The sequence below is a fragment of the Doryrhamphus excisus genome, chromosome 9 (genome assembly GCF_030265055.1).
Source record: "Doryrhamphus excisus isolate RoL2022-K1 chromosome 9, RoL_Dexc_1.0, whole genome shotgun sequence".
In the NCBI taxonomy this organism is placed as follows: domain Eukaryota; kingdom Metazoa; phylum Chordata; class Actinopteri; order Syngnathiformes; family Syngnathidae; genus Doryrhamphus; species Doryrhamphus excisus.
The window spans coordinates 4,979,549-4,997,500 of record NC_080474.1 but is presented as its reverse complement, the minus strand read 5'-3'; the positions used below and the strand labels follow the sequence as shown (position 1 = coordinate 4,997,500).

Here is a 17,952-nt window from a genome sequence, read left to right as displayed (position 1 = left end):
GTTATGCTGGATGGAAATGACGAATGTGCCTTGTGTTTAGACATGTGGCTACGGTGTGAAGGATGAGGACTTCTCTTGTTCGCCCTGTCCACATGGCAAGTACTCCAAAGGCAAATATGAGATCTGCAGACGACACAAAGACTGTGACGCCCTCTACAAGGCCACGGTGCGGGTGGCTGGAACGCCAGACAGTGATGCAGAGTGCGGACCGTGTTTACCCGGGTAACATGCCACACAAACACAACTACTAAAGATGACTGGGATCATAGTAATAATCCAAATTGTTGCATTTGTTGTTAAATGCATGATAATGCACGGCCCCATGTTGCAGGGACCTGAACACAAAACCTGGAAGCTGAAAACATCCCGGTTCTTGCAGCGGATTTGTCACCCATTGAGCATGTTTGGGATGCTCTGGATCGGTGTACAGTAGAACCTTGGTTAGCGTCATTAATCCATTCCACTCTAACCGAAACGTACTCTAACTGAATAAAGAAATCATGCAAAAATCACAGACGTTTTTGTGCACAATAACACAAGAAGCACGACATATAGTACGTTGACTGGAAAATGAACGCAAACTGAGGCAACATTTTAGCGTATGCTAACCGGGGCGGACGCTAACCGAGGCTCTACTGTATATGGCATTTGAGGCACATTTTGGAGGGGCCTTTTATTGTGGCCAACCTCAGGCACACCTGCTGCACTTATTTTGTTGATTTTTGCATTTTTTTAAAATTAAATAACGATTCCTTGAAATTAAAATCACTGTTGTGCCAGTCATCCACAGCCATCACCTTATGTTGCAGCATGATAATGCACGGCCCCATGTTGCAGGGACCTGAACACAAAACCTGGAAGCTGAAAACATTCCGGTTTTTAGTGTCACCCATTTAGCATGTTTGGGATGCTCTGGATCGGTGTACAGTAGAACCTTGGTTAGCGTCATTAATCCATTCCACTCTAACCGAAACATACTCTAACTGAAAAATTTGTTTTTGTGCACAATAACACAAGAAGCACGCCATATAGTACGCTAACTGGAAAATGAACGCAAACTGAGGCAAAATTTTGGTGTATCCTAACCGGGGCGAACGCTAACCGAGGCTCTACTGTATATGGCATTTTAGGCACAATTTGGAGGGGCCTTTTATTGTGTTTTGTTAATTTTTGCATTTTGTTTTACTTAAATAATGATTCCTTGAAATTAAAATCACTGTTGTGCCAGTCATCCACAGCCATCACCTTATGTTGCAGCATGATAATGCACGGCCCCATGTTGCAGGGACTTGAACACAAAACCCTGAAGCTGAAAACATCACGTTTCTTGCAGCGGATGTGTCACCCATTGAGAATGTTTGGGATGCTCTGGATCGGTGTACAGTAGAACCTTGGTTAACGTCATTAATCCATTCCACTCTAACCAAAACGTACTCTAACTGAAAAAAATCATTTTTGTGCACAATAACACAATGAACGCAAATTGAGGCAAAATTTTGGCGTATGCTAACCGGGGCGGACGCTAACCGAGGCTCTACTGTATGTTGCATTTGAGGCACAATTTGGAGGGGCCTTTTATTGTGGCCAACCTAAGGCACACCTGCTGCATTTATTGTTTTGATGATTGTATATCTTCATCATTCCAAACGTATTCATTATTTTGCTTTCGATTTAATTACCATAAATCCGATCTAAAGACAACAAATAGATTGCATAACATTACGTTTCCATGGTGACCTAATAAACATGAAACAATACTCTTCAAATTAATGATTTAATAACAACAACCATTAAGATATTCTCCTTATCTTTAGCTTTGATATGGTGGCACGCCATGTTTCGTGCCTTTGGGCTACAGTTCTTTAACTGTCAGTTTAATATACTGCACTAAAGTGCACGTAAGTACTATGCGTCCCTAAAGGCAACTTTACCTGGCACTTACTTGCATATGTTAAAAAGCTCCACTGATTTTACTAGTACGTGCGTCCATGTTAGGTTGCTAAATCTTGCTGTTTTCCTTGTGTCATGCAGGTATTACATGCTGGAGAACAGACCCAGGAACCTCTACGGGATGGTGTGTCACTCCTGCCAGAATGCACCACCCAACACCAAAGAATGTAATAACAAGTTCTGCACTTTTTTCTGTCAAACGGTATTATCTGTTTTGTGTGTAGAGTGCATATTCAGGCACGGGTGCATTTTAATTAAAGCTCTTCAAGTGAGAACAAAAGTGCACTCAGTCAAAAATAATAGAGGCGTTGATAGTTGGGGGGGGTCTGCTTGCCGCGTGAAAACAGGCTCTCACTCGCCTTGTAATTTGTAAATTAGCCTGGCTCCAGCCTGTGTGTGTGTGTGTGTGTGTGTGTGATAATTAAAACCTGAATGGGGTATGAGAAAGATAATTAGTATGTCAGTGCTTGTGCTTTTTATGTATACAGTACTTTTCTCCATTATGGCTCCTTCCCATGCAGACATCTATAAGATGTAATAATAAGAGGCTTAGCTATACAAAGGAATGTGGCTTTCCCAATGCTAACATGTGTAAGTCTAGATTATGTCCTATTGTTACACCTATATTAGACACTTACTGTGTCTAATATATTTGGTAATAGGAGTCTAAAGGTGACTATAGGGGTGTTACTTTACATGTAGAGGGCTCTAATAATGTTAAAACCTGTATTTAGAAGGTTGTAAACCAGGTTTCTATACTCTAATTCGGGCTGCATCTAACAATGATTTTAGATTAACAATGATTAACAGATTAATCGGTTGATTTTTTTTTCAATTAATCGAAAAAAACACATTTTTTATTTCCGCCTCTTTATTCGGAAACAGAAGACTTGAACTGACAGAGCAAATAATCGCATAAACCTTAGGCTGCCGTTTGAATATTCTCTTAAAATATTGTTACATTTAAAAAAATCTAAATGTTTGTCAAATGGCTTCCATAAAAGTAATTCAGTAATGTCTAACTTTTTATATTTGACCGCTTTTTCTCATGTTTTAACTGTGTATTAACGAATGAATGTTGTATTTTGGTGTGTTTTCTACTCTGTTTAATTGCTTTTATTCAACTCCATTCTTCTGTAAAGTATCTTTGAGTATTTTGAAAAGCGCTATACAAATAAAATGTTTTATTATTATTATTATAAAACAATAAATGTACACAAAAATACAATCATGATCATTTTCGGCGTCGATTAAGCTTGTTGTTTCAGTTAATGGAGTAATCGGTTAGGTCATAGATGGATCAAATTAATATGAAAAGAGGCAAAAATATCCATAACTGTTTTCCAAAGTCAAAACATATCTTGTTTTGGCTAAAACATAAAAATAATAAGTCTGCTGACTAAGGAAACTTTAAAAATCGTCACATTTGAGAGGGTGAAATCAGACTATATTTACGTATTTTTAAAAAAACGATTAATGAATGTGAGTGTGAATGGTTGTTTGTCTATATGTGCCCTGTGATTGGCTGGCCACCAGTCCAGGGTGTACCCCGCCTCTCGCCCGAAGACAGCTGGGATAGGCTCCAGCACCCCCACGACCCTCGTGAGGAAAAGCGGTAGAAAATGAATGAATGAATAATCGTGGTGATTAATTGGATGATCCATTAACCATTGATTAACTGTTGCAGCTCTTACTATGAAAATTGTACTTCCCAGCAATGGCTAAGTCTGGAAACATCCATATATTGTCTATTCCACATAACCTCATCAGGGGGTATTGCTGGAGCCTATCCCATCTAACTTTGTGCGAGACATCCTGGGCGGTTCGGGATCTGGAACCAATTAACTATCATGAACACGAATTAGAAGACTACGCTACACGTACTAGCGCTTTAAGTGTTGTGTAAATAATACAGCATCTCTCTAAAAACCAATGAAGTTTTTATATACTGTAATGTTTGTCAGGGTTTGGTCTGCAACGGGTCCTCAAATGTTCAACGCTGCTCTCACTTTGTTTAGACCTGTTTAAAAGTTAATAGTGTGTTTGTATGTGTGTGTGATTAAGAGACAAAACCACAAGACCGTAAACAGAGTTCCAGTTCAGACTTATAATCTGGAAGATGTTTGGAGCCACAAGGCACATGAATGTGTGCGTCGGGATGTGTTTGTACGTGTGTGTACATCACAGGAAGTGTGCGAGCACATGCAAAGGGTGAAAAATGATTAAAAGAGCCGATGTTATGTACAGTAAATAAATGCTGACAGTCTATATGTGTATGTGTGTGTGTGTGTGTGTGTTCCATAGGCATGCAGCCGAACGTCCCAGTGGAAAAACCTCAAATGGATGCTGGCAGCACCACCGCCTTCCCTCATCTTCACAAAGGTATACACACGCTCCGCCATTTTGTCTTCCTAAAAAACCCGAAACGTGACTGACTGCACATGATGTCATCCATGTCTAAGATCCAACAGGAGAAGGTCACCTAGCAACCGCTCTTATCATCGCCATGTCAACCATCTTCGTCATGGCCATTGCCATCGTTCTCATCATTATGTTTTACATCCTAAAGGCCAAGTCAAGTGGCCAGGGTGAGCGCCATACACACACAAACACACACACACACACACACACACAGTACCGACAATGACACTTTGGGTGTTTCTGATTTCAGCATGTTGCACCAGACAAGTGGTGAAAACAGTTGAAGCTCAGACCAACAAGCAAGAAGACAAGAAAGACATCCCTGGTAGGAAAAACACGTGCACGCACACACACGTGCACATTTTTCACACAGCAGTCAGAATATTCACAAACAACCTTGTCCTGTTTTGAATTACCTTGTGATTGTTATGAAACATACCTCATTTTTCCCCCTTTATTTCCACTTGATTCTCATTTAGTCCTGATTTATTATTTAATTTAAACATCTAATTAAAAAAAATGTAAATTAAATAAATATATATTAATTTATATTATTATTTATATTATATAAAAATATTATAAAATTATATATATTATTTAATATTAAATGAATTATTGCATATTAACAATTATGAATTATTATTCATTCATTCATTTTCGACCAATTTTTCCTCACGAGGGCTGCAGGGATATGCTGGAGCCTATCCCAGCTGTCTTCGGGCAAGAGGCGGGGTACACCCCGGACTGGTGGCCAGCCAATCACAGGGCACATATAGACAAACAACCATTCACACTCACATTCATACCTATGGACAATTTGGAGTCGCCAATTAACCTAGCATGTTTTTGGAATGTGGGAGGAAACCGGAGTACCCGGAGAAAACCCACACATGCACGGGGGAGAACATGCAAACTCCACACAGAGATGGCCGAGGGTGGAATTGAACCCTGGTCTCCTAGCTGTGAGATCTGCGCGGTAACCACTCGACCACTGTGCCGCCTAATTTAAACATGTAATTAAAATTGCATAATAATAATGTATGAGTGATTAAGTATTCATTAATTAAAATAGTTTAAACATTTAATTAATTTCTGTTAATATTAAATATTAAATAAAATGTAAATTACACGTAAATTCGAAAGACATATTGTACATTTAAAATGAAATTAAGCTTAAAATAAATTCTAATGAAATGCAATTGTATTAAATACATTTTAATGTATATAATTTATACAGGCACATTTCTATAAATAGAAATATAAAAACCAAAATAAGTGAAAAAAAAACATAAAATAAAGACATTCTGTTCCGATCATCTGCTTTTTATTACTGTTTGTTTTCATAGCTGCAAAATATTAAACAGGTGGTTCAAAGTTTCCCTAAACTTCACTTCCAAATGACAGCATTGTTAAAAAGGATACCAAATACGGGACAGACTGAAGTGAAAATAACAACAGCATAAACCTCCTCTTTGGTCTTCCTCTATGCCTCCTACCTAGCAGCATCCTTCTACCAATATATTCACTATCTCTCCTCTGGACATGTCCCAACCATCTCAGTCTGGCCTCTCTGACTTCATCTCCAAGGTCTCTATAACATGTAATGTCCCTCTGATGTACGCCGTCCTGATCCTATCCATCCTGGTCACTCCCAATGTGAACCTCAGCATCCTCACCTCTGCTACCTCCGGTTCTGCTTCCTGTCTTTTAGTTTGCATAGTTTCAGCAAACATTAGAAATGACCAGAATGACAATTTGTTGATTTTTGTTTAAAAAAGATTCCAAAATAGGCTTTTTGTCGAGGAGAAAACACACTTTATTCACCATAACTTAGTAAGAAATTATAAAAATACTTAACAATACAAGTTAAATGTATTCTTACATTACAGCATTGAGATTTTGCACTTTGTTTGACGGTTCTTGAACGTACCAAAGTTGCTGATTTTGACATATTTATAAATAATTACAGACCTACGGTGAATGAGATGTATTTTCTACAAAAACAATGGCCCATTTTTAGAGAAATACAAAAATCCACAAATTCACGGGGCTGTGAATCCTGAATCTGTAAATAAATGCGCGGCGATCCACTTTTTTCATGAAAAAAGTATATATGTGAGTGTGTTGTCTTTGCACGTCGATGTGTGCGGGCTATGAGAACGCTACAGTGTGAGTACATCCTGGTGGAATGTGAAACGGACCCGGATAAAGTCATGCACCCCTTCAGGCACCATTTCTGCTGACAATGATGCTCTGTTCACTTTCACGTCGCGACTGACTGTTCCCCATGTGCACACGCAGGCACATTTATTCTGCGGTACACCCATGCCGATATATAAAAATATACTTAATTATATAATTACCAAAAGCAATGACAACGGAGTAGGCAGTAATTCACATAAAACATGTTAACAGTGTTATCCTGCATATCCATACAAAGTCGAGACGCCATTGCTTCGAGCTCAAGCTGTCACTTATAAACGCCGAGTTGAAAAAAAAAAAACATGAAAGTGGTGGATTTGTACACGCACACATACACATACACGCATGCCTTTTTAATTGTGGGGAGCTTAATAGATATAATAGATATAATCTTAACCATTCCAGTAACCACAAACCTCACCCTAATTCTTGCTTCAAGCGCATTTAAACCTCCATCCAGAATCCAATTTCAACCCACAAAAACACATTACTGCAATGCTGACAACCATTTTGTATGCATAATATGGTAGTCACTATACACTTTGACATAAATTCCACTGCTTAAAAAGGTGCTACAATCTGGGGATGAATGTACTTTATTGAAAAAGTTGCATTTTCAGACACTTTTTGACAGGAAAATAGATTTGCATTACAGTACAGTCTACTAACTACTCACATAGCTGAGTTATTTCCTCAAATAGTGGCCTCCGCTTCTATAGAATATATATATATAGAATAATAGCGTCCCCTCAAATAGACAGCTAATTTTATCCAATCACTTTTACTATGATACCACCATGTGTAATATAATGATATACAACATAATAAGAACATACCTGGGAGGCACAAAAGGCTAAGTGACCGATAAGCAACTTCACCGAGCTCCCGATCTCCTTCCACATCATTGAATAGCAGGAGCACCATATAGTTATCACAAGTGTAGTGTCGACTCTTTAGTTCAAGTCAGTCTGTATGAAGTAAGATTTAAAAAGATTCCCAGACTTCCCAGGGCTGCTTCGTCCGGTCTCTCCAACATGTCCGGGTCTACCAGTCCTACCTTCTACCTTATCTGGTTTCTCCCAGATGTCAGTGCTTCTCACACGATCTCTAAGGGACGGCCCTAACATAATAAAAAACTGTGTTGTCTCCTGCCTGTAATTCAAAGTCACATAAAATAAAAAGCATTTTTATTCTGTCTTTCAGACAAGGTGGTGATATATTCGGAAAAAGATGACTTTGACAAACATAAGGCTTCACCACAGATGGCAGTTAAAAGGTGAGAAATTCAGAAATTCTGAAAACAACTGTAGAAGAAAATAATCATTTCATGTGGAATATAAAAGTTTTTAAATGAGCATCGCTGTAGAATTTATTGAATCTTTTCTGTATACCAGTACAATAGATACTCGCTTTTTGCAGGGGTAACAATCTGGCACCAAGAGCGATTGACAAAAAAAAAGCAAATGTTTTTTTCAATCACTTGTGACACAATCCAGGTTTGGTAATGGTAATGGTAATGGTTGTATTTCATTTGAACATGCATCAGATTACAATTGAATGCATCACATAATCAGTTCACAGTTCCACATGTCCAAAAGGAGTAGGAAGAAGCAAAGCTTATTAAATCCTACCCCTCCATCTGGTACTTTTACAATCAGCTCACTTCCTGCTTTCCTAATACAATTTAAGTATTTTTTTGTTTTTTTTACTATTTTTATTTTTATTTTTTTGTCACATACCGAAGTACGAAGTGATATGAGGTTTAATATGGGATATGAGGAAGAAGCAAAGCTTATTAAATCCTACTCCCGCATCTGGTACTTTTACAATCAGTAACTGTTACATTTGTTCACTTCCTGCTTTCCATAATACAGTTTAAGGTTTTTTTTTTAATAATGTACCTCATACCAAAGTACGAGGTGATATGACCATAAAGCCAGGCACCTCCGACTGATACACATTATCGTCAAGACTAACATCGTCACACGTGTGACGATGTGCCCGTGTTATTTTTTGTTGTTTTTTTTACTTTAATATTTTTATTTTTATTTTTATTTTTATTTTTATTTTTATTTTTATTTTTATTTTTATTTTTATTTTTATTTTTATTTTTATTTTTATTTTTATTTTTATTTTTATTTTTATTTTTATTTTTATTTTTATTATTTAGGTTTAATATGAGATATGAAGTTTAACCTCTAAATATGTCAACCTGGTTATACAAACATAATTTGCTGCGTTCGAGGGCCGCCAATCAAAGTCCGAAACCTCAATGCTTGTTGAAAAAACATTACCGGTGCAGCATACAGACGTAAACAAGTATAAATTGCGCATGTATGCTGTACATTTTATCTGTATCATCACATATTCATAAATTATTTCTGAAATAGGGTGAATGACACCAAATGAAATGACAAAAAAACATGGTAGTTTAACAATTTGTAGTATATTACTCTTATTTATCAACACAGTGAAGAAAAGTGGCACAGCAATTTTAAAGAGGTGCAATTAACAACAAAAATGTTATTTATTTAGCCTGTTGCATGCGTATATGTGACACAGGTTTTATTCAACATCTGCTCATAATTTAGCCACCACAGAACAAGCCTTGCCCCTGGCGGCAAGGGTGAGGCTTTCAGGGGTGTGAGGTACACAATACCTCGTTAACACCCAGAGGTGTACAGTGTAGGAGGGGGGGGGGGGGGGCGATGGTTGAGGTGTTTGGGGTTATTTCTTCCAGGCTCCACCTCATGATGAGAATGAAAGCATCATTTGTATGTTCTGCAGTGAAAACGACGCCTCGTCCGAGAACGAGCAGCTGCTGAGCCGCAGCATGGACAGCGACGAGGAGGCGTCTCTGGAGAAGCAAGGCTCAGCGGAAACAAACAACCCCAACCCAAATGTGGGCCTCGTGAACATCGGGAACAAGCCCGATCTCTGCCTGCTCTCTCTGGGACTCCTAGACACGGATCACGCCTGCAACGGGACCGCCAGCATCGCCGCCAGCCCCACCACCAGCAACCTCCCGAGTCCCGGCCACATGGGCAGTGTCAACCACATCTCCGGCACCAACCACATCAGCAATGTGACCACAATCAACAATAGCAATAAAAACCCAGGGGTAGGAATGTGGATCTTTAAAAGATGTGCTGTAGATTTATGATTGCAAACAGATCCACGGTTCTGGATCATCTGGATCACATCGTGTTTTCTTTCTACCACGCAGATGTTGCAGAGTCGAAGGAAAAAGATCCTGGATCTGTATGCCAAAGTGTGCAATGTGACAGAAGGTATGTTTTCACAAGTTTATTGAGGATTTTTCCCAACAGTTAAATTATTTGCTGTTTTGTTTTTTTTTTTTACCTCAAACTCCAATGGAAATTCAGTTTCAGAGATGAAATTATAAACGCCTTGAACGCCTCATCGGCACAGTGGACAATTGGTCCCATTCAACCTTTTATGGGGTGTCCAAAACTTTTTGTAGCGTGGGTCACATTGGGAAAAATGAAAGAATGCAAGGCAAAATATATATAAAATATGTTGATATTTTGTAAAGCAACACATGTACATATGCTAAGAAGTTGCATATAAAAAACCTGCAACTCAGTTTTATGATATACCGTATTTTTTTTACTATAAGTCGCTCCGGAGTATAAGTCGCACAAGACCAAAAATGCATAATTAGGTAGAAAAAAACATACATAAGTCGCACTGGAGTATAAGTCGCATTTTTTGCGGGTAATTTATTTTATAAACTACTTGACCAAAACTGACGTTACGTCCTCTTGGAAGGCAAGTTCTAAAAATAGGTGTAAGATATGCTAACACAATGGTTATTCAGCTACCCAAAAAATAAATATGAACAGAAAAGGTGTCCAAAAAATATTTTTTTCATTTATAAGTCGCTCTTCTCGACAAAAATTGAGTAAAAACAAATCAGCTACACGGAAAATAAACACAAACAGAAAAGGTGTCCAGTGTTTATGTAATATAAACAGTTTTTTTCATTTATAAGTCGCTCTGGAGTATAAGTGGCAGGAACAGCCAACCTATGAAAAAAAGTGTGACTTATAGTCTGGAAAATACGGTACTGTTGTTGAAAAAGCGCATTCATATTTGTTATTTTTAACCCCATTATTACTGTTTTTTTAAATTTATTCTCAAATCATCTTTAGAAACTTGCTTTTTATAATGTTATTAATTTATTCACACAATATTTTGACTTTATTTCTATAATATTCGTGTTCTTCTACATTTTCCCCCAGCCTAATTCTTCAAAAATTACAACTTTTTTGTTTTGTTTAATGTTTCAACTGGACAGGACAAAAAATATTTTCTATAATTATTTTTCCTCATATTATTACAAATTAATTCTAGTAATTTTTTTCTCCTGACATTTTTTTCATTTTTATATATTTATTTTTCATATTTCAACTTTTGTTGTTGTAAAATATTTTTCCAAAAATTACACCTTTGTTTGCTTCTTATAATATTCTGAAAAAACAAGCTTCTTTTTACTTCAACTATGAGCAGATACAATTATTATTATTGTTATTATTATTATTATATAATTATTTTGCCATAAAATTTTTTATTACAATTACAATTAATTACAATTGTATTGCTAGATTCACTTTTTTCTCTTCATATTTTGACTTTATTCTTGTGTGCTTTAGTTTTATTGTTAAATTATATTTTTGTGATAATAATAAAATATAACAAATGATAAAAATATACTAAATACTAAGTTATATTATAAATATTAGTAATAAAAAATAATCAAATAATTTTTTCAATACTAATCGGCATTTAATAATCTACAACAAGTATTTTGTTTTCTTGTCCTACGCTAGGCCTGAGCCCCACAGAGCTTCCTTTCGACTGTCTGGAGAAAGCCAGCCGCATGCTGAGCTCCTCCTACAGCAGCGAGGCGGCCGTGGTGAAGACGTGGCGACACCTCGCCGAGAGCTTTGGCCTGAAGCGGGACGAGATCGGCGGCATGAGTGACGGTTTGCAACTCTTCGAGAGGGTGAGCACAGCGGGCTACAGCATCCCCGACTTGCTCACCCGCCTGGTGCAGATCGAGAGACTGGACGCCGTGGAGTCGCTGTGCTCGGACGTACTTGGAGGCAACGACGTAGCAACGGTGGCGGCGGCGGGCAGACGGCAGGGTATAAGTAGTTTCCACGGTCAGATGGTGTGCCCGTCGCTGTGCCAGCCTTCTTCGCAACGCTGTGCCAGTGTATAAAAACACAGCGGAACACAGACTCTTATGTGTTCTTGAACGCTGGACAAAGTACCGACTTTTGTTACATGAAGAACCGAAATGACTATGTAGTTATACTTCAATTAATATTACATGTTTTATTGACAAATGTTGTGAGACATAGAGTACCTCCGTTCAATTCCTCAAGGGCATTCCCGTGAATTTTAAACATTCATGAAACCAGGGGTGGGCAAACTATGGCTCGGGGGCCACATCCGGCCCGCCAATTTACGGCCTCCAAAGTATATCATTTAAACTCAACATACAACCTAGCATCATTGAACCAACCTTTCGATGGTTGAAGTAGCCATTTTATCAATTTCGATATTTGATGAAATTAAAGGACTCCCTGGCCGGAATCTGTCTGTAGTGTTACAAGCCTAAAAGAACCACTATCCATTCTTTACAGCAAGGGGTCTCAAACTCAATTTACTTGGGGGCCACTGGAGCTCGGGTCTGGGTGAGATTGGGCCGCATTAGGTTTTCCAAAAAAAAACCCCAAAAAACGCATTTATTAAAAACAAAAAAAAATTAAAAACTTCGCTTTGGTTCCAATTTTCTACAAGAAATGACAAAACACGACTATAGTCACATTTATACTCTTTTTATTTACAACATATTGCGCAACTGCAGGGTCTTGAGACACATGCTAACTCGCAAACTAGAGAGCTAGCGACCTAAACGGTAGCCTTCAAGTTATTTCCTTGAAACTTAAATAGCCCAAAACTTACCACTTCCACACGGATAGGGAGGATAACTATTAACAGTTATTTAACCTTTAACATGAACATTAATCAAACGTAATAATTTTTTCTGGGTACATGATACCATACAGCATCCATATCAAACTTGCGCGGGCCGCACTAACATTAAACTTTCATATCAAGGCGGGGGCCTCAAACTAGTGTCCTGCGGGCCACATTTGGCCCGCGGGCCACGTGTTTGAGACCGAGTCCTAAATTTACACAGACCTCCTGCCTTAACAGTTCCAATCACAAACTCAAACCAGCCATCAGGCTTTCACCAATGACTTCCTCTGCAGCGACCTTGTCAGCGACCCCAACCCAACCCTCCTCCTTCCTCCTAAAATCCCTTTTTACCCCGATGCTGTGGTTTAGCGCTGCCGCCAGCTTTAATTATTGGGCGTGTAACTCCCCAGGGCCACTAATAGGCTAAAGTGTTGTGGTTTATACAGCGGGTGCTAAGTGCCTGTGATTTCCACCACCCAATTAAGAATTTAGGGGCAATTTAACCAGTGAAAGTCCAGTAAAAACGTGAAAAAAATGAAAAAACATGGAGGGATGCCACAGCAGGGGCTTGACTAACTGCTCCCTGGCAAGCTGTTGTACTACACTACGTTGTACTGTTGGACAATTACAACAGAATCTTGTTTTTGTTATGTATCCAGTCTAAAATGTCAAAAAAACGTACACAGAAAATAATATAAATTTAATTAATCTGTGGCTTATTTTGCAGCCATAACCCAAACAGCACCTAGAATACTCAAAAATACGCAGTGGGCTTGAACACCTTATCAGCACAGGGCGAACAGTACTTGTTTGAAGGAAAAACTCAAAACACAAACTGAGTTTTACATTTTTTTTCTGAACACCAGAACTACACACTTTGCTTTCCGGACTCTATGTCCTACCTCTAATAGAACCGCAATGCATTCTTTACAGAATTTCTTTTTTCGGTACTGTTTGGTTGTACGATAACCGAGACAGTGTGTGAAAACCAAGTCATATTTTCATTGAAAACCAAGTCCTATGAAAACCAGGCTGTATGTAAACCGAGGTTCCACTGTACATCGTTTTATACAGCGGGTGCTAAGTGCCTGTGATTTCCACCACCCAATTAAGAATTTAGGGGCAAACAACACCTAGAATACTCAGAAATACGCAGTGTGCTTGAACACCTTATCAGCACACGCCGCACGGTACTTGTTTGAAGGAAAAACTCAAAACACAAACTGAGTTTTACAAGTTTTTTCTGAACACCAGAACTACACACTTTGCTTGCCGGACTCTGACTGTAGTGTCCCACCTCTAATAGAACCGCGATGCATTCTTTACAGATTTTTTTTGGTTGTACGATAACCGAGACAGTGTGTGAAAACCAAGTCATATTTTCATTGAAAACCAAGTCCTATGAAAAACAGGCTGTATGTAAACCAAGGTTTTTTTTGCAGCTGTCCACTAATTGTTGAAAAAAAGATAAGCACAGCTTGACTCTAATTAGCACGCAAGTCATGACACAATGGGCAATTTAATTTCATAATTTTATTAATGTCAGCATATCAGCGACCAAGTTTAAGACTTAATATGTTTATTTTTTAATTAGCCGAACCAACAACATGATCACATGTCCTGGGGATTGAAAGGTTAATAATGATGATGAACCTACACGGAACACTTCGCTAAACTCCGACACTTTAAATGAATAAATGTCTCTGTCTAAGCATATATTCACACATTTTGTCACCGCAATAAATAAAAAGCACAAATACGTAATATACTGCCTTGTTTGGGCTGCTCCGGCTTCGATCAAATCCGGCCTAATTCACAACAGGTTGAACATTTTTATGGTGCTGTTTACTTGCAAATGATGGAATTGTTGGATTGAACTGAAGATGATGAAATGATCCTCACAGCTGTTTCTAGACAGGCAACATCTTACTTGTTATATATTTATGTCCATGAAGAGACACCAAACATGGATGCCTTACCTCAGTAGCACCAGATACTCAACTTCATCACAGAACCCAATTGTATATATAACTTATTATTGTACATAATGTATACTTTTAATAAAGATGTATGAAAAAATGACTTTTGATTTGTGACTAAGCTTCTTCCAGCGAGGGCCATATACTGAAAAATTGATATGTAAAAACGTATTATTAATATCAACTTCAGTCTTTTTTCCTGTGCTTATTATGCTAGGTTGTCACGACTAGCTTAGCTAACTAGAGGACGTGTTTTTTTTTATTCTGTGTGTGTTCTATACAAAAAATACCACCCATGCATATGATACAATTGATGAAAGGATTCCGGCTGCACGGTGGTCGAGTGGTTGGCGCGCAGACCTCACAGCTAGGAGACCAGGGTTCAATTCCACCCTCGGCTATCTCTGTGTGGAGTTTGCATGTTCTCCCCGTGCATACGTGGGTTTTCTCCGGGTACTCCGGTTTCCTCCCACATTCCAAAAACATGCTAGGTTAATTGGTGACTCCAAATTGTCCATAGGTATGAATGTGAGTGTGAATGGTTGTTTGTCTATATGTGCCCTGTGATTGGCTGATTGGCCACCAGTACAGGGTGTACCCCGCCTCTCGCCCGAAGACAACCCCCGCGACCCTCGTGAGGAAAAGCGGTAGAAAATGAATGAAAGGATTCCCTTGCTGGAATCTGTCTGTAGTGTCCCAACTCTAGAAGAAGTCAAGTCATCAATGCACGGATGATTTGTTTTGGTACTCAATGCCGTAGAATAGACTAGTTTGTTAGCTGCTTTGTTTGGCCGTACAAAAACCGAGAAAGTAGCCATGTTTACATGAGGAGTTTTCCTCTCTCCGTATGGAATCTTTCCGAAATGTACTTTCCGAAAACAATGGTATCCATGGAAAGGAATATTCCAATCTCTTGTCTACATGCGCCGCTATAATCAAACAGAATAGTCAATGGGGCATACGCAGTAAAGCGTAAACATCAACATCACATGATACCGACTTCCCCGAGTTTTTCTTTCCCTTGTTGGAATAACTCCGAATTGCCAGTTTTCCGTTCGTCTAGTCTTGAAATTTAGTTTGAATCAAAAACAAACTTTCCGTAGCAGTCCAGTGCCGATTGCTGGCCTCCATTTTTAAAAGTGAAGAACGTCTCGAGCTGCGTGTTACGTCATATCTGAGCGTCATAAATTTAAACAGGAAAAGATCAAATTCAATCTTGCTAATATTTTATTATTAAACTCGGGACATGTTTTATATAGATATATATTTTCTTTTTTAATAAAACTGGACTTGTGAATAAAGTAGAGAAGGTTTAGATTCTGTTCCACAGATGGCGCTAATGCAATGCAATGACAACTTCCTGTTTGAGCGGGTACAAGATACCTCAATTGGATTGGGAAAAGGAATATTCCACCCCTGGGAATCCAGTTATATGTTCATTCGGATTGGCACTTTTCTTTCGGAATGAGGTGTATACAAAGATTCAATTCTTTCCATTGGAGCAAATAAAGCGAATGCTATTGGAATATTTGGGTCCATGTATACGTGGCTAGTGTAAAAAAACAGAAATGTATTTTTAGCAATAATTTCCATGGAAAACCAACTTCCACACAAAGAGGCACCCCTGTATAAACTGTAGGTACCACCATCCCAACATCCCGCATTGCCAGCTGAGAGCAGGCAGACACTGACAGGCTTGATTAATAACTTGGAAACACCAAATGGAAAATCACTCATCATAGTTTGGAGTTCATTGCCTGACATTTAATTAAAGCTCATTAAATTTGACACGTTAACCAGACAATTCATTTAGCGAGAAAGCGTTTAACTGTAAAAAGGCTGCAGGCGGAATGAGATTAGTGGACCATAACTTTATGCAGATAAGAGTCGGCACCTCCAACCCATGTTGGCCTCATACTCACGTAGTGTAACTCTCAAGTCTGCAGCATTGAACAAAACTATGGAATGGATTGAGAAAGGAAATCAAACAATGCACAACGATGAGCCAATTCAAGAAACAATACAAGCAGTTGATGTTTGCTAAATACAAGGATGTCATGATGTGCTATATATATCACTATATTGACACTTACTACTTACTGGATGGTCATATCACCTTGTACTTCGGTACGAGGTACATTATTTAAAAAAGGAATATTTTTGCAATTACAGGATAGAAAACCTGTTTACAACTTTTAAAAAATGATTTTTTGCATTATTATAGCATGAAATAGCATGTAAATAACATGTAAATAACATGTAAATAACATGTAAATAACATGTAAAATAAATAAAAATAAAAATAAAAATAAAAATAAAAATAAAAATAAAAATAAAAATAAAAATAAAAATAAAAATAAAAATAAAAATAAAAATAAAAATAAAAATAAAAATAAAAATAAAAATAAAAATAAAAATAAAAATAAAAATAAAAATAAACACAAAACACAAAATAAAACAAAAAACCCTTAAACTGTATTATGGAAAGCAGGAAGTGAACAAATGTAACAGTTACTGATTGTAAAAGTACCAGATGGAGGGGTAGGATTTAATAAGCTTTGCTTCTTCCTACTCCTTTTGGACATGTGGAACTGTGAACTGATTATGTGATGCATTCAATTGTAATCTGATGCATGTTCAAATGAAATAAAACCATTACCATTACCATTACCATTACCATTACCATTACCATTACCATTACCATTACAATACAAGCAGATAGTTTTCTAATTCATACACGCTTGTGGCATTGTTAGAATTCTTGTTAACTTGGGGTGAAGACATTTTGGGAAAAAAATTTATTCAGGACTAAAAGTCGACAAATTTGATCAACCTCCATGTGCAATATTAAGACTCTAAATGCAATATATTAAATTCTATGTGAAGTATTTCTATAATGCCTCATATTAACTCACTAGCAAGATCTCAGTGTATAGACTGGTCATATTTCATCTCGTTTCATATTATCTGCATACTGTATTTGTATATAACTCTGGGTAAAACTGTTGATTTTGTTAATACTTGGGTTGTTTATATGGTTTATTTTTCTATATTGTGTATTTTGTACTGCTTAACTGATTCTGTACTCTTGCTGCTGTGCAATGCAAATTTCCCCACTGAGGGACGAATAAAGGCATATCTTATCTTATCTTGACAGTAACCTGTTTGTTCCAATAAAGAGATTATTCACCTCAGCAAGGTAACAAGGTGTGTGACTGTCAGTTTAGGATAAAAACAGCGTGAAAGGTGAATCTGTTTGGCATAAAAAGGCCATTTTGAAGCCATGGAATTTTTCATATGCTCTTTATGAGTCCCAAAACGGACAGTGAGGCCAAATGTTACAGTGGAGGCTTTCATGTTGCTAAACAGTAGACTCCATAGAGGG

At 37.8% G+C, this 17,952-nt stretch overlaps 1 protein-coding gene across 2 annotated transcripts in view; it reads left to right on the top strand.

Annotated features, from left to right (window-relative positions):
• The window catches only part of edar (ectodysplasin A receptor), a 32,726-nt gene extending 18,125 nt beyond the window's left edge, over positions 1 to 14,601 (top strand). The window contains exons 4-12 of one of the 2 annotated variants that reach the window (XM_058082972.1): positions 41 to 222; positions 2,032 to 2,117; positions 4,255 to 4,332; positions 4,413 to 4,538; positions 4,622 to 4,696; positions 7,777 to 7,849; positions 9,361 to 9,694; positions 9,800 to 9,863; positions 11,427 to 14,601. In XM_058082972.1, the coding sequence (XP_057938955.1) occupies positions 41 to 222; positions 2,032 to 2,117; positions 4,255 to 4,332; positions 4,413 to 4,538; positions 4,622 to 4,696; positions 7,777 to 7,849; positions 9,361 to 9,694; positions 9,800 to 9,863; positions 11,427 to 11,821 (1,413 nt within the window). In that variant the 3' untranslated portion in view covers positions 11,822 to 14,601. The remainder of the gene's footprint in view (positions 1 to 40; positions 223 to 2,031; positions 2,118 to 4,254; positions 4,333 to 4,412; positions 4,539 to 4,621; positions 4,697 to 7,776; positions 7,850 to 9,360; positions 9,695 to 9,799; positions 9,864 to 11,426) is intronic. The other variant, XM_058082973.1, reaches the window with a different exon arrangement.
• The last annotated feature ends 3,351 nt before the right edge of the window (positions 14,602 to 17,952 follow it).